The sequence below is a fragment of the Suncus etruscus genome, chromosome 6 (assembly GCF_024139225.1).
Source record: "Suncus etruscus isolate mSunEtr1 chromosome 6, mSunEtr1.pri.cur, whole genome shotgun sequence".
Taxonomy (NCBI): Eukaryota; Metazoa; Chordata; class Mammalia; order Eulipotyphla; family Soricidae; genus Suncus; species Suncus etruscus.
In genome coordinates, this window is record NC_064853.1 from 11262029 (window position 1) to 11286517 (window position 24489).

The 24489-nt window shown below is 39.4% G+C and overlaps 1 protein-coding gene across 1 annotated transcript in view; it reads right to left on the reverse strand.

Moving 5' to 3' along the window:
• Positions 1 to 2533: 2533 nt before the first annotated feature.
• The window catches only part of IL23R (interleukin 23 receptor), a 75432-nt gene continuing 53476 nt past the window's right edge, over positions 2534 to 24489 (reverse strand). The window contains exons 7-10 of the mRNA XM_049774397.1: positions 15211 to 15289; positions 12895 to 13011; positions 4688 to 4778; positions 2534 to 3172 (exon numbers count right to left, since the gene is read on the reverse strand). Of these exons, the coding sequence (XP_049630354.1) occupies positions 2534 to 3172; positions 4688 to 4778; positions 12895 to 13011; positions 15211 to 15289 (926 nt within the window). The remainder of the gene's footprint in view (positions 3173 to 4687; positions 4779 to 12894; positions 13012 to 15210; positions 15290 to 24489) is intronic.

A 24489-nucleotide genomic window follows, 5' to 3' on the forward strand; every position in this document is an offset into this window, starting at 1 on the left:
AATATATCAGATAACTCCCCCAAAATTATGTCCCAGGATAAATGCCACTTAGAGCAGGGACGAGGTTTTGATTACACTGAACATTTTAATGTTCTAGTGTGTGGGGAGATGGGGGGGAGGCTAGGGTAGGTAAAATGACTAGAGTGAATACATAAATAAATGATATAAAGAACATTGCCAGAAAAAAAAATTAAAAAATGACTTGTGAGAAATCACTCCTGGGCTAACCATTAAACAGTCTTTATCCATAGCATGATCCTGTGATGCATCTTCCACCAGGAGGCCTCAAAGACTGCCAAGAGACTGTTTATAGCACTGCAGGGGCAACAGACAGGAATAACGCTCAGTCAGACTCTTTGGTCTTTCTCATAGACATGTTTCCTTTATTATTGAAAAAAAAAGCCCAAGCAAAACAGATGCTGGACACATGGGAAGCAGCTTTATTATTTATTTATTTATTTATTTATTTATTTATTTATTTATTGGGAAAAGGGGACTCCAAAATGGTGCTCAGGAGACCAGGGTCCTACTTGAAATTCTCAACCTAGCCATTATCTCATTGCATGGGACTGTGAATTCAGTGCTGTTGGGTCCTGTGGTATAGGGGGTCTTTAGGGGTACACGGGCACCTGGACATGTTCCAGGAACTATTTGGTGCTGGAAATAAAATCCAGGTTTGGCATGTGCTCTAACCACTGTACTAACTTCTAGTCACCGTAAACAATGTTTTTCATTATGGTTTGTGGGCTACACCCAAATGATGTTTCAGGGCTCTGCAATCAGGAATGACTCCTTACAGTGTTTGGGGTACCATATGGGATTTTCAGGTTGAACCCAGGTTGGCTATGGGCAATGCAAGTAAGACCCTTAACCACTGTACTAACTCTCTAGCTCCACATTGTAGGCAACCTTCAAGTATTCAGTTTAGGGCTTGGGAAGATGATTTGAAGGCCTGAAGTACACACAGAACCTGAGTTTAATCCTTAGCACTACCTGGTATCCCAAATTTTTAGTGACTCCCAAACTTGGTATTTCATATTTTGAAAATCACCCACTTTCTAATAATAACAAGACTGGTGGTACATTGAGTCCTTGTTGGCTAGGGGCCTTACATTTGTTGAGGATCCTGAGGTCACTTTAGGTTCATCAGAGAGATAAGTGATCAACTAATGAGTGATTCCTACAAGATTTATGGGCCAACTGCCTACATGGTCAAGCATATTTTTTAATACTGACTTCAGAGTAGGAATACAGCAAATTAGTTGTAAAATTATCATAGAATCCACATAAGCTCAGCAAAGAAAACCAAGAACAGAATGCACAACTAGCAATACACAGCTTAGTAGGCCTTCAGACAATGACATAATGACCCCATTGTGAGATATGAAAATTCTTACAAATCTTCATTTTTTTGGCCACACCCAGGGGTTACTCCTGGCTATGCTCTCAGAAATAGCCCCTGGCTTTGGGGGGACCATATGGGATGCCGGGGGATGAAACCGTGGTCTGTCCTAGGCTAGCGCTGGCAAGGCAGACACCTTACCTCTAGCACCACCTCTCCAACCCCACAAATCTTCTTCTAATGACTTTTTTTTCCCAATAATTCAATTAACATTTAGTTGTACCAACAAATATTAAATAAATTATTCATTCATACCTGCCAAAGGGCAGGCTTCCGGAAGGTTGGGAAACTGGTGACAAGGGCGAAAGGAATGTTACATTAGTGGTGGGCTTGGTGTTGCAATATTAATTGTTAGAAATAACTGTATTGTTAGCAACTCTGTAAACCACAGTCTCTAAACTAAAGAACTTTAATTAAAAAAATATGGAAAAAATTTTGGGCTAACAGAAATAAGGCAAGTATTGCCTTTCAGATTTGGACAAATACCTGTTTTTACACTGATTTTATGCCGTCTAACTTAGACATAGTTAATTATAAAAGAGCAACTTTCTGAACCTGTCTCAGCGACCTCATTAATTCCTCTAAATTGTAATTAATTTATCAGTGACACAACAGAAGAATAACGTTGCTTACTAAGTCTGAACAAAGACAGTAGATGCCTGATCTTCACCCATCAGTGCTCTTTGCCAAAACCAAAATGAGGAAAGAGCAAACCTCTAATTCCTCAGTGTAAAGTAGTAGGAAAAAAATGAATACAGCCAACACACTAATTAATTACTCTGTTTCTATCCATTGCTTATTTTGTTCTTGGGAACTCAATATTTCTCAAAATAATTTCAAGCAATAAAATGAAAATAAACTAGATTTCCCCTTTGCAAGCAAATGGTAATATCTTGATTTGAAAGATTTACCTTCAGTCTTTAGTTCAATACCATTTATGATGTGTTATTTATCCTGCACATAGCTGAAGTATATTAAATATTATTGCTTTTGTGGCCACAAACTCTTTGGATCTTAATTCACTAATGATATATAAAAAGTAAATTGAATTTATGTTGAAGGAGATTCAATATAACATTGAGTTTCAAGGCAGTCTATTTTTTTTCTCATATAGATTTTCACCACCCCGTTCTACTTCTTTAAGCATGAAATCCTATTGAAATGACTTTCCAAAATATTTTGTGGAAAATAAGAATGAAGAGATGGCAACTCCTCATTCATAATCCCCAAGCAAGAGACAAATTCATCAGGTAGCAGGGTTTGTTCTGGAATAGATTCATTGGGTGAAGCATTTTCTGAAAGCTTGGAGGTCTTCAAATCTCCTATTGAGTCTTGTTTGTCCAAAGGGCTGCATTCTCCTGGGTTTAAAATAAGATCCAACTCTTCCAGAAACAGTGAGCTGTTGAGAGGATTCATATTAGAACCAGACAATGCAAAATCAGGATACTTTTTCATCCTGATGTTCTTTCCCAGGTCGAAGGAATCAGTTTGTGGCTTCAGAGTTGGAGAAATTGCTTCATCATTATTGCTGAGATGGTTTCTTCTGGTGAGGAAATTGGAAATCTGAGGTTTGTAACCTACATTGATCTCAGGAATATACTCCACTGTAGAATGGGTGAGTAGTGACTGGTGCAGACAGTCTCCTGTCTCTGAATGATTTTCCTGTGTGTAGCCAACAGGCTTCTGTTCAACACATTCTATCTCTGTAACCACAGGATCAGCATAGAGAATCTGGTTGCTGAAATTATTATTTAGAAGTTCGCTTTTGTCCTAGGGAGAAAAGACTGTTTTACTTTACAATGAACATTGAATACGGTCTGGAATTCTGCCTTCCCTTCCATATTCTTCTCCCCTCCCACTTCTCATATTTTTTCTCTTCCTATGTGACTTCCTCCTTTTGTCTTTGGTTATCCTGCCCCATTCCAAATCTTTATGAAATGCTCCTGGGAGGAAACTGAAGGACAAAAATAATAATAAAAAATCCATATTCCAACTATATTTCTTGAATAAGAACTGAGCTTTTTAAGTACATATCTTGGTAAAACAGATTTTTAGGTAAAGTGTCTTGCAGATGAATTTATGTAATATTTCATAGACATTTAAGGAATCTGGAGTATGTTTTTTTATTATTATCTTTAGCTTAAAGAAAATAATGGTGAGGATGGGATTTCTATACAGCTTCCATATCAAAAACATGGGAACTGAAGAGATAGAACAGTGAATAAGGGGGCCAGGCGGTGGCGCTAAAGGTAAGGTACCTGCCTTGCCTGCGCTAGCCTTGGACGGACCGCGGTTCGATCCCCCGGTGTCCCAGATGGTCCCCCAAGCCAGGAGCAACTTCTGAGCGCATAGCCAGGAGTAACCCCTGAGCGTTACTGGGTGTGGCCCAAAAACCAAAAAAAAAAAAAAAAAAAAAGAACAGTGAATAGGGACTTGCCTTGTAAGCAGCTGATCTAGGTTTGATCCCCAGTTCCCCAAAAGGTTCCCTGAGTACACCAGGAGTGTACCCCGAGTCAAGGACAGGTATAAACCCTGAGTGCCACTGGGTGTGATTAAAAAATAATAAGGTTGAATAAATGCTTTGTGCTGTGGTTCTAGAGGTAGATAGCAGCTAATTATTCAGGCATGTTCATGAGGATGAGGCGTGTGGATGAAGAAGGTTTTTATCAGTATTAAATGACTGATGACTCTTCTGGGCATGAAAAGATCTTCTTGTTGAAGACTGGTCTTTTAGAGAAAATAACCCCAACCCAATTAATGATCAAATATAATGATCTGCCTGTTATAGACTCAATATTTTTGTGCCACCTCCTTCCCATCTCATATTATTATCTTCTATATGGGCAAAATGACCCCTCCCCTAATAACATCATCTATTGCTATCTTCTCATTTTTATTTACTTATTTTCAAGACCTCAGCAGTCAAGTAACACCCAACTGCATCTTTATTTCATGTACAGCTGAAATCTACTTTATGTCTTTGAAGTTCAATCTGTTCAGTTTCTTTGCCCACCCTCCTTGTCCCTGAAATAATCTGCCAATTGCTTAATATTTGACCGATAATCTTCCATTTGAACTTTCTCTTTATGGGAGCATTGTTTCTTTCTTCCTCTCTCTTTTCCTTCCTCAACTCCTAGCTTCTCATCTCTTGTAAGTATGGTTTGAAATATATGCAATATTCTTCTTAGATGTTTACATATTTGTTTATGTGGATAAAAATGCTACGATTGTGTGTACTCTTGGTATCTGCCACTCCTCGGCTTTTACCTGATGGTGCTTGCTTACCTGTAGTGACTTCAGAACATTAGTGTGTCCCAAATTCGGAATATCTTCATGAAGCCACTTTGGTATTAGCCACAAAAGTTTTCTTTTAATTCTAGTGGGAGAACAGAGGGACACATTAGAAAACCATCTCCCGGGGCCGGAGAGATAGCATGGAGGTAAGGCGTTTGCCTTTCATGCAGGAGGTCATCGGTTCGAATCCCGGCGCCCCATATGGTCCCCTGTGCCTGCCAGGAGCAATTTCTGAGCCTGGAGCCAGGAATAACCCCTGAGCACTGCCAGGTGTGACCCAAAAACAAAACAAAACAAAAAAAGAAAACCATCTCCCTTTAGGATCAGCACCCATAGTCCTGGTAAGAGATTGGGAAATCGATCATGCATGAATACAACATAAAAATCAAATGTCCCCATTTCATATATTTTCATATTTTCTTCTTACCTCAATTGCTCCATTTCTTTCCAAGGAGCTAGAGCATTTTAAAATGCTCTCATCTGAGATACAAGAGGGGGGAAAAAACCCATACACATGTTGAAGATGACCAGCCCTTCTTTGAATCAGTCCTACAATCAGTTTCTAACCTGCTAAAAGTTTGCTCTAAAGGTAAACAGGACAGCCTTGTAGTCACTGAGGGCCAATGGATATACATTTTGTTTTCTTTGAAAATCAAGAAGCCCAGCGATCTCAGTGCACTTGCGGTGCATATCTGAAAACCAACCTGCTCGGCTAAAGAACATTTCAGTATTAATACAACCAGTTTTAATAACACACAACCCAGTGCAGAACCACAGACACAGTGGACCTAGCGGGCAGGTGAAGTGGCCATGAGCGAGTCACATGATCTGGTAAGACTTGCTTCTTCCCACGCTAGGCAAATTGCACCTTTTGCCTGACCCAGCCAGCTCTGCTGATTTTAGTGTCTGAGGTCACATTGAAGGGATGGTGAGATATCACAGCAGTAGGGCATTTGCCTTGCATGCGGCCGACGCTGGAGGGACCTGGTTTGATTCCCGGCATCCTATATGGTCCCCTAGCCTTTCAGGAGCAATTTCTGGGTTGTTTTTTTTGGGTGTTTTTTTTTTTTTTTTTTTTTTTTGGTTTTTTTGGTTTTTGGGCCACACCCAGCGGTTCTCAAGGGTTACTCCTGGCTGTCTGCTCAGAAATAGCTCCTGGCAGGCACGGGGGACCATATGGGACACCGGGATTAGAACCAACCACCTTAGGTCCCAGATCGGCTGCTTGCAAGGCAAACACCGCTGTGCTATCTCTCCGGGCCCCAGGAGCAATTTCTGAGTGCAGAGCCAGGAATAACCCCTGAGTGCAGTGCCCAAAATCTAATCAACCAACCAAAACAAAGAATGATATCACTTATATGTGGTATTTAGAATAATTTCATGAAGAAATGCAATGGTCTAAATGGCAGCTGTCTCCAACATTCTTGGCCCATCAGGAGAAGGAAAGAAATTAAGGTGTGGGGGGAGGAGAAACACAAATGTGAAAGGATGGGGGGGCAGGGGCCAAAAGGTCTCAGGTGCTTTGGTGGTATTAAAAACGGACATAACTAAATACCCAAACCAAAAATAATAACAATGAAATCATGAGACCCAAACTTTAATCATCAAAACTTAAAATGGGCCTATTATTCTGGCTGGCTGGGAACAGAGGTGACATGGGATGTACTCTGGGAACATTGGTAGAGGAGGGGCGACACTGGTAGAGAGATTGGCCCCAAAATATTGTATATCTGAAACCCGTGTATGAAGAACTTTGTAAATCACAAAGGTTTCAATATATATTTTAAAGACAATTGTCCTCCCTTTTAAAGGAGTAAATGATAACTGCTGATCCCCAATGGACTCCTGCAGGGGTATGAATTAAGTACCCTTCTTTGGAAAAATCAAGCATGTGAGTGATTCAGAGTTGGAACTTTAAGCCACGTGAAAAACTTTCCAAAAACTTCATAAAAACAGAAACTTGTGAGGTGGTTGGTTCGAATCCCAGTGTCCCATATGGTCCCCTGTGCCTGCCAGGAGCTATTTCTGAGCAGACAGCCAGGAGTAACCCCTGAGCATTGCCGGGTGTGGCCCAAAAACCAAAAAAAAAAAAACCAAAAAAAAAAAAAAACAGAAACTTGTGGACTAGGAAGATAAAACAAGGGCTCAGGCACTTACTTGCCTTGCATTCTGCTTTCCTCAGTTCAGACTCTCAGCACCCAGAAAATCTCTTGAGTGCCCCCCTTGGCCCTACACCTTCTTCATCACTACCCACACTTTCCCATCCTTGTTCCGAAGGAAAGATGGGAATTTGTTTGATTGGATTTTGAGCCCTACCCAGTGGTGCTCAGGGCTTACACCTGGCTCTGTGTTCATTCCAGTGAAACTCAGTGGATTCAATGTCCTTATTCATTTATTTTTGGTTTGGGGGCCATAGACAGCTTCCACTGATATCTTATTTTTGTTATATAGCAATATCTTTTATCTTATTTATTTATTTTTAAATTATTTTATTTAACAAAAAAGCCTTAGTTTACAAAGATATTGATCATTGAGTTTTAGGCATATCATATTTCAACAACAATCCCATTACCTGTTTCAAATCCCATTTCCAGTGCTCCATAATCTGTCCTCTACCACCTCCCACCCCTGCCTACTACTCCAGGCTCTGGGTAACCGTGATCTAGACATTCTCCCTTGACCACATTATATTTCCTCATCCAATTAAAAGTGAGATCATTCTGTGTTTGATTTCCTTCTTGCTTGCTTCACTCACCATGGTATCTTCTAGTTCCAAATAAATTGCAGCTCATTGCATGATCTTATCATTCTCTGCAGTTGCAGAGTATTCCACTGTGTATATGTAACACATCATCTGTGGTTGTACACCTAGCTTAATTCCATATACTAGCTATTGCACTCTTTGCAGCTATGAATAGTGGTATAAATATGTCTTTTTGAATGAATGTCTTTTAAGTCCTAGGGATAAATACCCAAAAGTGGAATTGCTGGATCATATAGCAGTTCAATTCAAAATATACTGAGTTCTCTCCATAGCATTTTCCATAGGGGTCGCATCAAACAATATTCCCACCAGCAGTGGCTGAGGGATCATTTTTCACCACATCTCCACCAGCACAGATTGTTCCTATTATTTTTGATATGTGCCATCTTCACTGGTATGAGATGACATCTCATTGTTGTCTTTTTGTTTGTTTGTTTGGGGGCACACCCAGCGGCACTCAGGGGTTACTCCTGGTTCAGTGCTCAGAAATCGCTCCTGGCAGGCTCGAGAAACCTTGTAGGACAGACACCAGGGACAGAACCAAGGTCTGTCCTGGGTCAGCCACTTGCAAGGCAAACAAACAGCCTACTGCTCTGCTATCACTCCGGCCCCTTATTGTTGTCTTCATGTGGATTTCCCTAAGTGATGCTGAGTACTTTTTAGATGCCTATCGGTAATACATTTGTCTTTCTCTGAAAAGTGTTTCATTTTTTTTCCACGTGTTTGTTTTCTTTGTTTCTCTCTCTCTTTCTCTTTCTTCTTTCTTTCTTTCTTTCTTTCTTTCTTTCTTTCTTTCTTTCTTTCTTTTTTCTTTCTTTCTTTCTTTTCTTCTTTCTTTCTTTCTTTCTTTCTTTTCTTTCTTTCTTCTCTTTCTTTCTTTCTTCTTTCTTCTCTCTCTCTCTTTCTTTCTTCTTTCTTCTTTCTTCTTTTTCTTTCTTTCTTTCTTTCTTTCTTTCTTTCTTTCTTCTTTCTTTCTCTTCTTTCTTTCTTTCTTTCTTTCTTCTCTTCTCTTTCTTTCTTTCTTCTTTCTTTCTTTCTTTCTTTCTCTTTCTTTCTTTCTTTCTTTTCTCTCTTTCTTTCTTCTTTCTTTCTTTCTTTCTTTCTTTCTTTCTTTCTTTCTTTCTTTCTCTTTCTTTCTTTCTATATATCTATCTTTCTTTCTTCTTTATCTTTCATTCTTTCTTTTATTTCTTTCTCTCTTTCTTCTTTCTTTCCTCCTTTCTTCTTCCTTCCTTTCTCCCTTCCTCCTTCCTCCCTTCCTCCCTTCCTCCCTTCCTCCCTTCCTCCCTTCCTCCCTTCCTCCCTTCCTCCCTTCCTTCCTTCCTTCCTTCCTTCCTTCCTTCCTTCCTTCCTTCCTTCCTTCCTTCCTTCCTTCCTTCCTTCCTTCCTTTCCTTCCTTCCTTCGTTTTTGGGCCACACCCGGTGATGCTCAGGGGCTACTCTCTGCTATGGACTCAGAAATCTATCCTGGCTTGGGAGACCATATGGGGGACACTGGGGAATCAATACCAAGGTCTGTTCTAGGTCAGCCGCAAGCAAAGCAAACGCCCTATCGCTGTGCCACTGCTCCAGCCCCTTATTTCTTCTTTCTTTTTCTCAGCAGCTCTCAGGATTACTCCTGACAGGCTCAGGAGACCACATGGGATGCTGGGGATCAAACCTGGAAGTGGTTATGCACAAAGTAAATGCCTTACCCACTGTGCTATCACTGTCTTATGTCTCAAGCATCTGTCTGATGCTTTTGAGGTTCAAATCTTGAAGCGTTATGCCTATATTTTGCTCAATGTACTTTATAGTTTTTGGTTGAATCTGTAGGCCTTTGATCAATTTTGAATTGATTTTTTGTGAAGTGTGAGATATAGATCAAGCTTTAATTTCTTACATGTAGTTACCTCATTGCCAACACCATCTACTGAAGCGACTATCTTTACTCCATTTTATGTTCTCATCTCCTTTCTCAAAAATTAACTGTCAATATATATGGATTTTTCTTCTTGGATAGTCACATTTAACCCATTGATTGAAGAGCTTATCTATATTCCATATCAGGCAGTTTTGTTCACTATAATTGTATAATAGAGTTCCAAATTAGGTAATAAGATACTTTCATGTTTCTTATTTTCTGTATGACTGTAGTTATTCGTGGTCTCTTCTGAATCCATACAAACTTTATTATTGACTTTTCTAGGTACTTGAAGAATGTCATCTGCATTCAATGTACATTGAACTCAGATGCTGAATACATTGAATGTAGGTAACCGTTTTGGGTACGATAGTCATTTTGGCAGTATTGATTCTTCTAATTTATGATCATGTACTATTTTTTCATTTCCTAAGGTTTTCTTCTATCCTGTTCTTAAATGATTTAAAGTAATCATGGTATAGAGTGCCTATGATAAGTTGATTCCTAGATACTTGATATTTTGGACATTATTTTAAATGACATAGCCTCCTTGATCTCTTACTCCTCTGATCAAATTAAAAAAAAATGCAAATGGGGGCCGATGAGGTGGCGCTAGAGGTAAGGTGTCTGCCTTGCATGCGCTAGCCAAGGAAAGGACCACGGTTCGATCCCCCGGTGTCCCATATGGTCCCCCCAAGCCAGTTGCAATTTCTGAGCGCTTAGCCAGGAGTAACCCCTGAGCATCTAACGGGTGTGGCCCGAAAAACCAAAAAAAAAAATGCAAATGATTTTTGTGTATTGACTTTGTAGCCAGCTACTTTCCTGTATAGGTTTATTGTTTCTTGGAAATTTTTGTAGATTCTCTTTTTTTAAATATTATCTTTATTAAGCACCTTGGTTACAAACATGATTGTAGTTGGGTTTCAGTCATGTAAAGAACACCCCCCTTCACCAGTGCAACATTCCCATCACCAATGTCCCCCATTTCCCTCCCCCACCCTGTCTGTATTTGAAATAGGCATTCTACTTCTCTCACTCATTGACATTGTCATCATAGTTGTCAGTGTAGTTATTTCTCTAACTTCACTCACCTCTCTTTGTGGTGAGCTTCATATTGTGAGCTGGTTTTTCCAGCCTTTATCTCTATTGTCTCTGGGTATTACAATAATGTCTTTTATTTTTATGGAAACCCATAGATGAGTGAGACTATTATGTGTCTATCTCTCTCCCTCTGACTTATTTCACTCAGCATAATAGGTTCTGTGTACATCCATGTATAGGAAAATTTCATGACTTCATCTCTCCTGACGACTGTATAATATTCCATTGTATATATGTACCACAGTTTCTTTAGCCATTCATCTGTTGAAGGGTATCTTGGCTGTTTCCAGAGTCTTGCTATGGTAAATAGTGCTGCAATGAATATAGGTGTAAGGAAGGGATTTTTGTATTTTATTTTTGTGTCCCTAGGGTATATTCCTAGGAGTGGTATAGCTGGGTCGTATGGAAGCTTGATTTCCAGTTTTTGGAGGAATCTCCATATTGCTTTCCATAAAGGTTAATCTAGACGGCATTCCCACCAGCAGTGGATAAGAGTTCCTTTCTCTCCACATCCCCGCCAACACTGCTTGTGCTCATTCTTTGTGATGTGTGCCAATCTCTGGGGTGTGAGGTGGTACCTCATAGTTGTTTTGATTTGCATCTCCCTGATGATTAGTGATGTGGAGCATTTTTTCATCTGTTGAAGGGCATCTGGGTTGTGTCCAGATTCTGGCTATTGTAAATAGCACTGCAATAAATATAGGCATGCAGAAGGCATGCTGTTGTGTTTTTGTGTTCCTAGGGTATATCCTAGGAATGGTATATCAATGTCCTTTTTTTTTTTTTTTTTAGGAATCTCCTTATTGTAAAGGCTGGACTAGATGGCATTCCCACCAGCAGTTAATGAGAGTTCCTTTCTCTCCACATCCCTGCCAACACTGATTGTTCTTGTTCTTTTTCATGTGTGCCAGTCTCTGTGTCTTGAAATAGTATCTCATAGTTGTTTTGATTTGCATTTCCCTGATGATTAGTGATGTGGAACATTTTTTTCATGTGCCTTTGGCCATTTGTATTTCTTCTTTGAAGAAGTGTCTGTTCATTTCTTCTCCCCAGTTTTTGATGGGGTTAGTTTTTTTTTTTCTTGTTAAATTCTGTCAATACCTTGTATATCTTCGATATTAGCCCCTTATCTGATGAGTATTGGGTGAATAGTTTCTCTCTTTCTGTGAGTGGCTTTTGTATCCTAGGCACTATTTCCTTTGAGGTGCAGAAGCTTCTCTGCTTAATATAGTCCCATCTGTTTATCTCTGCTTCGACTTGTTTGGAGAGTGCTATTTCCTCCTTGAAGATGCCTTTAGTTTTAATGTCACAGAGTATTTTACCTACATGTTGTTCTATATACCTTATGGTTTCAGGCCTGATATCAAGGTCTTTAATCCATTTGGATTTGACTTTTGTGCGTGGTGTTAGCTAGAGATCTGAGTTTGCTTTATTGCAAGTGGCTGACCAGTTAAGGCCAACACCACTTGTTGAAGAGTTTTTTGTAGATTCTTTAGTACATTCTATGTATACTATCATGTCATCTATAAACAGTGATAAGTTGACTTCTTCTTTTTCAGTTTGGATCTCTTTGATTTGTTTTTCTTGCTTTATTTCTATAGCCAAAACTTCTAATATTATATTGAATAAAAGTGGTCATTCTTGCCTTGGGCCTGATTTCAGTGGAAATTTTTTTGGTGTTTTACCATTAAGCATGATCCTGGCTGTGCGTTTATTATAGATGGACATCATCTTAAGGAAAGTTCAATCCACCCCTATTTTGCTGAGGATTTATCATGAATGGATGATGCATTCTTTGTATCAATTGATCCAATCATATGAATTTTATATTTTCTTTTATTAATGTGGCATATTATGTCAATTGATTTGAGCATGTCAGACCATCCTTGTATCCCGGCAATTAATCCCACTTGATCAAGGTGTATACTTTTTCTTTTTTTTTTTACTGTGTTACTGGATTTGGTTAGCTAAGAGAAATTCTGTTAAGGATTTTGGCATCAATATTCACCAGCTTTTGGTCTGAAAGTTCTTTTTTAAAAAATGTCTCTGTTTGGGGCCAGAGTGATAGCACAGCAGATAGGGTATTTGCCATGCACATGGCCAACCCAGATTCAATCTCTGGCATTACATATGGTCTCCTGAGCCTGCCAGGAGTGATTTCTGAGCACACATTCAAGAGTAACCCCTGAGCACCATTAGATGTGGAAAAAAAAAAAACCCACAAAATTCTGCTTAATCAGTGTCATTATATTACTACCAATTTGCCTCTTTGTTCCTCTCAAACCACTCTCATTGTTTACTTGGTAATCTCTGTTGTGTACTCTAGGGCCAAAGGTTGGTTAGCTCGTGAGTCTGTTGATTCCCTTGTTTTGTTTCTTTATATTCCACAGATGTATATTGAATCTGAAAAGAGATCCTACAAATACCTACCTTGTTCGGAGAGATCTGTTAAAGATTCCAATCAGAGAAAGAATCGACAACACAACAGCAAAAAAGATCATTCCTGAGAAAAGTACTGTGTCCTGCTGCTTGGAGTCTGAAAGAAAAGAAAAGTAATTTAAATTCAGCATTAATATCCACATGATGTCAGCATGCCCATTGTCTCTCAGTTCTGCTCAAAGCAAAATTCACTGGACTTGAAAGATCAGAGGGAGGGAAGAATACCATTGATCTTAACCCTGGAAGGGACAGTTTGTAAAGGCTATATAGGGACTTCCCTCAAAACCACAAGACTATACCTTGCCTATGTGAAAATTAGCTTGCTGGTGTCTCCTGTCACTGGGTTTCTAGAAGTGCCTCTCTGGCAAATGTGGTCATCATGAGAACATTCTTTTTTGCTTGCGCATGCATATTTTATATAAAAGACTTGGTGATGAACGTCTTGGGGTTTTTCTGACAGAAGTGCGTATTCTGTACTGCTTTCAGAGTCTAAAACTGGCCACAGTCACAGCTGAGGTTTTTGGGTTGTTTTTAACCTTACATGCAAGGCAAAATTATGTGAAACTTGTCACTGTGCTTTGACATTTATTGTTCATAATATTTTTAATGAGAAAATATTTTTATTTTAGTTTAATTTTATTTAAATTAATTTAAATTAAATTAATTATTTTATTTTATTTTAATATCTATTTAAATATTTTTATTTAATCTTTATTTTTATTTAATATTTAAAAATATTTTTATTTATTTAATTTAAATAAAATTTTAACTTAAGGTTTTTAGTTTGTTTGTTTTTTGCTTTGGGGCCGCACCTGGTGGAGTTTTAAGTCTTACTCCTGGCTCTGTGCTCAGAAATTATGCCTGGATGGCTCAAGGGATCATATGGGGCACTGGGGATTGAATGTGGGTCAGCTGTGTGTAAGGCAAACATCCTACTGATTCTACTGTCATTCAGCCCCTATTTAGAACAATATGTGTTATAGACAGAAAAAACAATGACATTTGTATATATTTATACCTATTAAAATACACATACAATAGTGAGAAAGCTCAAAAGACTGAGCACATGCTTTGCATGCAGAGATCCAGGATGGATCATTGGCACCAATCATCTCTATAGTACCACTAGGTGTTTCTCCAAAGTACAAAATCAGGACTAATTCCCAACCATCACTAGATGTAGCCCAAAACAAATAAACAAAACCCTCAATCCCACATTTTCTTGTAGTTTTTGAATAATTTTCTAAAATATTTGAATGAATATTTCAAATATTTGGATGAAATATTTGAATGAGTATGCTATATTCAACATTTCTCTGTAAAATTATTTTTAATATAGATAATAATTTATTTTATTTTATGATTTCTAGACCACCTTAATGGTGCTTAGGGAGATTCCTTGGTCTATGCTCAGGGATTGCTCCTGGCGATGCTTAGGGACTATACGGGATTCCAGAATCTAACCAGGTTGGCAAGGCAGATTCCCTACCCACTGTACTATCACTTCAGGCCCACTTTAATATTTCTTTTAAGATTTAAAAAATTGATAAAGAAAACTCCCATCATCTAGTAGAGACTCAAATAATGATAGTCTTATCATATCTTGGTAAGGGTTGTATAAACCATAGTACTAATGAAAATATAAATGTATCAACTACATATAAAATTCATCTAGCACACTTTTTTTAAATAATATCTTTATTTAAGCACCATGATTACAAACATCTTTGTAGTTGGGTTCCAATCATAAAAAAGAACACCCCCTTCACTAGTGCAATCTTCCCACCACCATTGCCCCCCACCCCTTGCCTGTATTTGAGACAGGCATTCTACTTCTCTCACTCATTAACATTGTCATGATAGTTGTTAGTGTAGTTATTTCTCTAACTACACTCACCACTCTTTGTGGTAAGCTTTATACTTTGGGCCGATCTTTCCAGCCCTCATCTCTATTGTCTCTGGGTATTATTACAATAATGTCTTTTATTTTTCTTAAATCCCATAGATGAGTGAGACTATTCTGTGTCTATCTCTCTCCCTCTGACTTATTTCACTCAGCATAATAGTTTCCCTGTCCATCCACATATAGGAATATTTCATGACTTCATCTCTCCTGACACTAGCGTACTTCTTAAATTCAATGTGGAGCAAATGTTTATTCCTTGGTTTCCTTTAGAGAATTCGGAGCCTATTTGTTTCCATAAACTTGTGTCTGTCACATGATTTTTCAGTAAGCAGAGTTAAAATGAATGGTGAATACATATAATTTAAAGAGCCAAAAGCTGAAGCTTTTTCTTACCAGTCTGTTGTCCTTTAGAGACAGAAGTAATGAGAAGCCCAGGATTTTGAAGCTCCAGGTGGGATGAGTTCAGAAGCCATTGGGGATCTTAACAAAACGAGAATAAGAGTCATTGTATTTCATTTTGCTCTTAGTTTAGCCTAAGAAAATTCTCTTAGTTGTTGGGCAAGGCTTCAAGTAAGCCAGTGACTTCAACAGACTTGAAATATAGCGTCCAAGCAAAGATCTCCTTTTGTAGTGTATCTGTGTGATTGATTATACATAGTCATGGGTGAAGTTTCAAATTCTGTAAAATCCTGGAGATGTGGCTCAGTGGCAGAAGGCATGCCTCTCATTTGAGGCCCTGGGTTCAATCTCCAGAATTGCATAAATAAAAATAAATAAATAAATAAATAAGGAACTGGTGCAATAGTACAGTGGCTAGGGTATTTGCTTTGCATACAGCTGACACATATGGTTCTTTGAGCACTTCTAGGAATGATTCCTGAACATAAAACCAAGGGTAAGCCCTGAGCACATCTGGTGTAGCCCAAAACACAACAAATATTATAGTAGTAGTAGTAGTAGTAGTAGTAGTAGTAGTAGTAGTAGTGACCAGAGAGATAGCACAGCAATAGAGCATTTGCCTCGCATGCAGTTGATATGGGATGGAACTAGGTTCAATTACCAGCATCCCATATGGTCCTCCAAGTCTACCAGGAGAAATTTCTGAGTGCAGAACCGGAAATAACCTCTGAGCACCACTGGTGTAATCCCATAATAAAAACAAAACAAACGAACAAAAAGAACTTGTAGGAACTTAACTCAGCTATCAACAACATTGTAACTCATATCTCACAGTGATTTAATACAAAAATAATAAGTTTAAGTCCTTTATCGGTTGGAGCAGAGTTATAGAACATGTGCTTTGCATGTGCCAGTGCACATCTCTGGCACCGCAGGGTATGACTCTGGGGGTCCTTAGCACTGGCCAAGTAGCACCAGGATTAGCCCCTGGACTTGCCAGCCCCACAGGGCAACATGAAATTCCATCAAATCAAAATCATAAAATTAGAAGTAAAATAATAGAGCTTGACAATACCTATAAATAGGAGCCAATGAAATAGAACAGCAGGTAAGACATTTGCCTTGCACACAGCTGACTTGGATTCAATCTCCAGCACCGCATATGGTACCCCAAGTCCTGCCAGGAGTGATCCTGAGTGCAGAGGCAGGAGTAAACTCCAAGTGCTGCTGAGTGTGACCCTCAAAACAAAAAACTAAAAAGAATACCCACAAATAGGTGTGAAAAATGGTTCATTTATGTGATAGGAACACATAACTTGTATGTGGCAGACCTGGTTCAATCCTATTACCACAGGATTCCCTGAGCACTGAGAGGAGTAACTCCTAAGTACCACTGGGTGTGGCCCCCAAAATGAGCAAGACAATAAAAAATGACAAACGCCTATAATAGATTGATGTAATCTAGGGGTCAAAGTAGACTACGAACAACAATGTTGTTGGATAGAAACATAAAATGTTATAGATGGTAAAAATTAAACCATAGATGAAATCAGTGAATTGATAGAACTATATGGAATATAACAATTGTTACAGGTGGGGGCTAGAGAGATAGCATGGAGGCAAGGCATTTGCCTTGCATACAGAAGGATGGTGGTTCGAATCCCAGCATCCCATATGGTCCCCCGAGCCTGCCAGGAGCGATTTCTGAGCATAGAGCCAGGAGGAACCCCTGAGTGCTGCCGAGTGTGACCCAAAAACCAAAAAAAAAAAAAAAAAAAGAGTTACAGGGTTAAATAACTTGAATAAAACCATTAACAGGGAAGAAATGACATTGTAATCAAATATATACCCCTCCAGAAAGCGCTCTTAAGCCAAATAGTGTTCAGTATGAATTTTATTTAGCTCTCAAGGAATAGATTACTTTTGTCTTCTACAGCAAAGGTTCTTATATTTTATTAGTTGTTTTTTGGGGGGGTGTTGGACTACTCCTGGTGGTGCTCAGGGGTTACTCCTGTTGTTTCTGTGTTCAGAAATTGCTCCTGGCAGGCTCAGAGACCATATGGGATGCGGGGAATTGAACCTGGTTAGTCCCCAATCTCCACATACAAGGCAAATGCCCTACTGCTGTGCCATTGCTCTGGCCCCTATAATTAAATTTTATAAACCTTTGCTGTAGAAGGAGGCCAGAGTGATAGCACAGCACTAGGTTTGTTTGCCTTGTACATGGCAGACCCGGGACTAACTGGGTTCAATTCCCTGCATCCCATATCGTCCCCTGAGCCTGCCAGGAGAGAGTTCTGAGCACAGAGCCAGGAGTAATCCCTGAGTGTGGCTGGTGTGCCCCCCCCCAAAAAGCCAACCCTCAATTATAAGTAATAAGCCATTTAAAAATACATAGTAACTGACTATATTTCTCCCATGGAATATAATCATATTTCATATATAATCATACTTAATATATAACGTAATCATGTAAAGTATACTTGACACGTAATAGTATTTTGTTTCTGGTGTAGAACATAATGATTTGCATTTGAATACTATGAAGAATGAGTAGTTGGAGAGAGAAACAGGGTCACTTGCCTCGATTGTGTTTAATCAGGTTGCACCTCCTATGATCCCCCAGTACCATCAGGAGTGAACCCCTGAGCACAGAACCATGAGTAAGCCCTGAACACTATTGAGTATGCACCAAAAAACAACATCCTCCCCCCACAAAAAAGTCCTGAGTTTATTTTCCATCTGTCTGTGCTTAGCAACTTTTCAAGCTTGCAACACTAATTGCCTTGTACATCTTTTCCTCTTAATCGAGAAAACTCTCAAAGGAAACACTTGTGAGAACACTTAAAACTACCTCACAAAGGTGTGACCACTAATGTCATCAAACTTCTAGATAAATATTACCAAAGAGGTTTCTTCTTTTCAGGGAGCTAAAAAAAAAAATAAGGTCCATAACTGGTCTCTCCTTCCAGAAGCAACAGCAAAGGGCTGAGTTACCTCATAGCCTCTGCTGAGTCTTTCTGGTCCTTACACAATCCAGAACTGCTCAGATTTTTCTTGACTCCTTCTAGAAGCCCAATTTTGATGAGCTGACACTGTGAGGGCTGAGGAAAGCCATTAGCTCTGCCCTGAGTTCCCTCCCCAGCCTTCAGGTTGCAGCTTTTCAGGTTAAAGCTTTTTCTGACCGGGCTGGGATTAGCAGTCACTGAAAGTTGACTCATTTTTAGTCTAACTGAGTCCTGGCTCTTCTCCTCCCTCCAGTTCAAGAAGAGTTGCCAGAGGTGACTTCAAGGACACTAACAGTCCTGAAAATGGCCCTGGGCAACTGGATCTCAAGAGCTTCAGGTCTTCTGGATTCATTCCTTCTGACTTTGGTGTTCTAATTCTTTTAAAAGAGTTGCTTTGGGGACCACTTGAAGTTGTCCTTAAGTGCCTGCGAGATGGACCAGGCTTCTGTGACAAACTGTGTGACCCCTGCTTTGAGAACAGGCCTTAGAGTTCCAATGAAAAGGTGCCGACCCGGGTCTTTGGAACTTTTTGAAAAAGGCCCATCTGGATCCAGGCTATATAGGCTCTGCTGAAGGGAAGTTTTCAAAGACTAATGGGAAGGGAATTTTTAGAAGATGAAAGTAGCAGAGGAGCTCAGAGTTCTTTTTTTATTTTAAATTTTTATTCTGGCTTCTCTACAGTGAGAAGAAAATGTTTCAGGGTGTATTGGGACAGATCAGAAGCTCTTTCTGCCTTCCCTGGGCTTTGCCAAGGTTTTCTTTGTTCCCAAGAATGTGGTTCTATCAAAAGGCTGAGGGGCAAGGCAAGGCCCTAACGGGCCAATAGCCAGTTTTCTTCATCTAAAATAAATCCATGTTTTTAGCAGCTTTTTTTTTTTTTTTTTTTTTTTTTGGTTTTTGGGTCACACCCAACGGCACTCAATGGTTACTCCTGACACTCTTCTCAGAAATCACTCCTTCCTGGCAGGCACTGGAGACCATATGGTATGCAGGCATTCGAACCACCATTGATACTGGGTTGGCCGCTTGCCAGACAAATGCCGTACCACTATGCTATTGCTCTGACCCCAGCTTTTTTTTTCTTGGAGATTGCAAGCAGGGGTCTAAGATTTATAATTGTCAAAGGTGAAACTTCGTTTGTTTGGAGGTCACATCTAACTGCATTCAGAGATTAGTCCTGGCAGTGTTCAGGGGACTATAAGAAATCCTAGAGATTGAACTCGAACCAGGTTGTTGCAAAGCTAGGACCCTTCCTCTTGTACTATCATTCCAACCCAAGAAGAGAAATATTAACTGTAGGGTGTAACCCAGTCTGCGATTACAGATTTAGAATACGTCGTACTCTGCATGCATATGGCTCTGGGTTCAATCCCTAGCACCTCCCTTGACCCCCAGAATAATACAATTTTTTAATTTGTCAAAATTATGAGATTTTAGCTTAGGTTGCTGGATTATATTTGCTTTCACATTTATTATTTTTGATTAATGCTTTTATCTAAAAGTAATATTTGGTATAGCTATCTCTTTTTCAGGGGGCAGGGGGGCATTAAACTCCAAATAGTGCTCAGGATGAATGAGGACCACCCCCCATGTGATATATAGCCAGCTGTTTGGACAGAGCTGAATTGGGGATTGAATTGGAAAGAGGGGGGGTCTAGGTTGTCTCTGAAGTCCTAGAGTTATTCTCCCTGGCCCTGTTACTTATTGACTTGTATTGCTTCTTATAATTCTGAAATAAAAACTACAGTTGGTTAGGGCAGTGAAATTTCAGTCTTTATTTGCATCACATAAAAATAATTTTCATACCTAATGAGGGCTTTATGAGCCCTAATAGAGAAATAAACGCAATCTTCCTCTAGAGTCTTTAGTTATCATCGTTTCAAATCAACCTATTATGTTCATGTAAATTGAAGGCATTAAAAGAGGTGTTTAATTATCAGGAGGTGATTTCACAGAGTCAGTTATCTGAAGTAAGACCATTTTTAAACAAGATTGTTACAGGAAAAGAAAAATCTAGAAACAACAAAATGCGGATGCCCTGGAACGCAGCCAGAAATTAATTCCTCACAGTTTACCGCCACCTAGCGGCCAGAACACGCATTTTACAATCATTCTTAACAGATTTGATAAGACTTGGGTGCCAGAGTACAGAGCTGAGTGCCAGATTAGGGGGGGGAAGAGGTGAGGACAGCGGATAGGCTGCTGGCAAGTGACACAGAAACAATAAGTGGAGGGTGTCAAGTGCATGGATGATGCTAAAGAGGTAACAAAATGCACCAAGACCACAACTGTCAGTGAACAATGTTGAAGTCAGGCTGGGAGGCAAGGAATGTTTGTTGGACTGGAGTGGAAGTAGAAGGGGGGAAGTTTGATGGGCATTTTGCTGAAGAGGCTGAGCCACAACTTTGTATATCAATATCAGAAACTTGGCATTATTGTTACCATAGTACCTAAACACTAACTTAATTTTTTTTAATTGGGTAAAACAGTGGATCAGAGAGATAATATAGAGGTTAGGTGCTTGCCTTGCATGCTGCATGCCTGGGTTCAATTCACAGCCCCATAGATGGTCCCCCAAGTACTACCAAGAGTGATTTCCAAGCATAGAGCCAGGAGTGAGCCCTAAGCATGATCTGGGTGCATCTCCATAGCAAAGAAAAAAATAAGAGGAAAAATTAAAGGAAAATAATAGAAATAATAGGAGTTATTATAATCTATCTTTGTAATCTACATAATAATACTTTTTGTTTGTTTTTGTTTTTGGGGGGTCACACTCGGTGGCACTCAGGGGTTACTCCTGGCTCTTCACTCAGAAGTTGCTCCTGGCAGGCTCGGGGGACCATATGGGATGCCACGATTCGAGCCACCATCTGTTCTGTGTTGGCCGTGTGCAAGGCAAACAGCCTACCGCTGTGCTAGCTCTCTGACCCTGACTGATAATACTTTTTACAGCTTTACAAGGTCTTTTGACAAATAAAAAGTATAAACATAATGATGTATACACACAGAGAGCCTTTATGACTAAAAATGTTTTTATAGTCTTCAGTTATCAGTGCATTACTTAATTGGCTAGAAACATGCCACTTTCATTATTTATTTAATGGATTTGGTCTCGTCTCTTTTGTCCCCAATGAGACCACTGTATACCATTAAATTATGCCTGTTACTCAGACAACACATATACTTTAGAATTCCAAATCACCTCTAATTTGATCAGAATTTTTCTATAGCTTACACACACTGACAATGAATTTCTAAAGTTAGTTTTCCAGAAGACAGTGCATTCTCAGGCAACGTAGAATAGTTTCAAACAAAAAATAAGTTTTGTATTCTTGGACAAAACTCAAATCATTGCATAACCATAAGCCTCAATTCACCAAATACCAGCCTCATTTAATCAAATCTGCTCAAAGGAGCTTGGTTTTAGCAAAAATCCATCCCATTTGTCTTTCAGGAATGATGCCAAGTTAGCTTTTGAGCCTTTTCCCCTGCATCCACCAGGCGACAAAATGGATTGTTATTCTTTTAAGAATAGTTGGTTTTGAGCAGTTGTCACTCAGCATCTGGGAAGGAAGTTGTTTCAAGAACCCCCCCCCCACACACACACACCAATAATCAGAGCCACAGAAGCTCCCAAATTCTTTATGTAGAAGAGCATAGAATTTTCATGAAATCTTTTTGCATGGCTTTGCTCATTGCTCATTCTTCCTTAGCTCTCCCTCTAGATTTCTTATAATAACCCAACATCAATGCATTATAAATAGCTGTTCTACTACATAGGGAAGGAAAGACAAAAAAAATGCTTGTAGGCAGTCTAGTCCAGATACCATACCATACTACTTTCCTACTACGTAGAGAGAGCCCACAGAAACAGAGACACAACTGTCCTAGCGTCCAATTGATGGTCTAGACTTGGTCTAATCCTCCCCTTAATCCTTACAACAATGTAATCAATAGATGTTTTGGTTCTATTTTAGGAATTAAAAAAAAACAGGGTTATAAAAAGGATCAGTGACTTTCCCAGGCTCAGGGAAGTAGAAGTTGATGGATGAAAGTTGATGTCAAATTCTAAAATGCTCATTTGCAGTCACTGGCCCACCAGCAATTCCTCTCAATGCCACAACTGCTTGATAAAGGGCTCTGTCAGCCTTCCAAGTTGCCACTTCCATGCTATGACTTAGCCATTATTGCCTTGAAACCATAGGGTATGAGAACTGGCCAGGTCTGAACCGACCATCACCCCACAACCCTTTAAAATGAAGTGTGTGTATTTGGGTTAACCTACTTTGCACTGATTTGTCTTTAGGGTACTTCCTTCTGAAGACTAACTCTTGGCTTTGATTATGCAAGAAAGACATCCTCATAGAATGCTTGGAAAGAATAGCATAAAGAGAAGACAACACAGTTTTATATATTTTCTTCACTCCAAAAAGTCAACATAATGGAAGAACTGATTTACACAATTGAAGGAGGGTGGGATAAGAAGGGGTGTTGGGGTCATTGGGGGATATAGGTACACATGATGGGTGTGGTGCTGGAATTATGCACATGAGAGGCCATTATTAATATTATAAATCAGAGTATCTCAATTAGAAATAAGTTAGTAAAAAAGTTTAGCTTTTGGAGGTGCATGTTTGTACCCTAGTAGAGTCATCATATTCTTTACTCAATATGATTTTCAAACTCACTATTTCATCCTGCCCATTTCATCATTTTGTTAAAAAAATTGTTTAAACTCATCAATCTAATGGCAGTGTGAGATTTTTGTCATGGTGGCATGCTTACTCAATCTATCTCCAGTTGGGAAATTGTTGGTGTAGGGTGGGTTCAATCACTGGCTTTGGATTCAGAAGAAAGTCACTTCAAGGGGCCGGGCGGTGGCGCTAGAGGTAAGGTGCCTGCCTTGCCTGCGCTAGCCTAGGACGGACCGCGGTTTGATCCCCCGGCGTCCCATATGGTCCCCCAAGCCAGGAGCAACTTCTGAGCGCATAGCCAGGAGTAACCCCTGAGCGTCACCAGGTGTGGCCCAAAAACCAAAAAAAAAAAAAAAAAAAAAGAAAGTCACTTCAAGTCCTGGCTTCACTTGAAGGAGTTGCACGACCCTGGGCAAATTGCTTAACCTCTCTGTGACTCAGTTTCTTCATTTGCCAAATGAGATAATAGTAGTACTTCACCCCTGATGTCCTGATGCCATAGTTCATATCAAGCACTCAGCACCAGACAAATGAAGAGTGTAATAAACATAAGATGTTGCTATTATTGGACCTTATATTATTTCCCAATTTTTCTACTATAATTAACTGGAATAAATATCACTATCCATAAATAAATATACTTTCCATTTCTCTGCATGTTTTCTATGATTAGATTTCTGGAAGCAGAATTAGAGCCAAAGGCATGAACATTTACAAAATTTCTCTATTTACTTTTGTCCTTGCCAATTCTAGTGTTAAAACCACACAAACCAAGACTTACATCATAAAAATTCTGACCAGGGCTGACACCGGGACTTTTTTTTTCTAGAACTTCCTTCCTGAATGTTCTAGATACTCAATTAAAATTTCACAGTAAAAGAAACAGTGGGTATCTTTTCCAGATTAATAGCATTCAGTTTGATTTTTTTGACCTATATCTCTTTAAAACCATTTATGTACCTATCTATTGGTTTATTTCACTTTTGATTTCTCATTCTATCACTTTCTCCTAACAATCCTAACTCTTTCATAGCTTTCAAAAGCTTCCAGGTTGTCAGGTTAGGTTAGCTCTATGGTTGACATTCAGTCTCATTGGGCCAAGGGTGAAGATTCAACACTGGTGTGAATGGTTGAGAAAGCAGGATGCAAGGCCCAGACATAATAAACAGGCACCAAAAATCCAAGATAGAGAAAGTGCTACCTCAGAATGAACTTATTATTGTCACCCCTGGAAAAACAAGTTTAGAGATGACTCATTGCCTGGATGAGTCTCGTTGATGAAAGGAGCAGGGCGTGCTGTGATATCTTGGTGCTTGTATTCCTCAGCTGTGTGCTTGGTGTGCAAATAAGTAGACTTAAGACATGTCTGGCAATTCCTTCAGAGGGGACAGACTGGAAGGGGAGGGTAAAGGCAGTAGACACCAGGGAATCTTTCTAGGTGACATGAAGCACACAGATGAAGATGTGAAGTAAAAAGGTAGTCAAATGTCATATATAAGAAAGGGCAGTTTCTTAGTGGTTTAAGTGTCTAACAAAATGAAGGGTAGGCAGAGTAGGAAGAGAGAGAGAGAGAGAGACA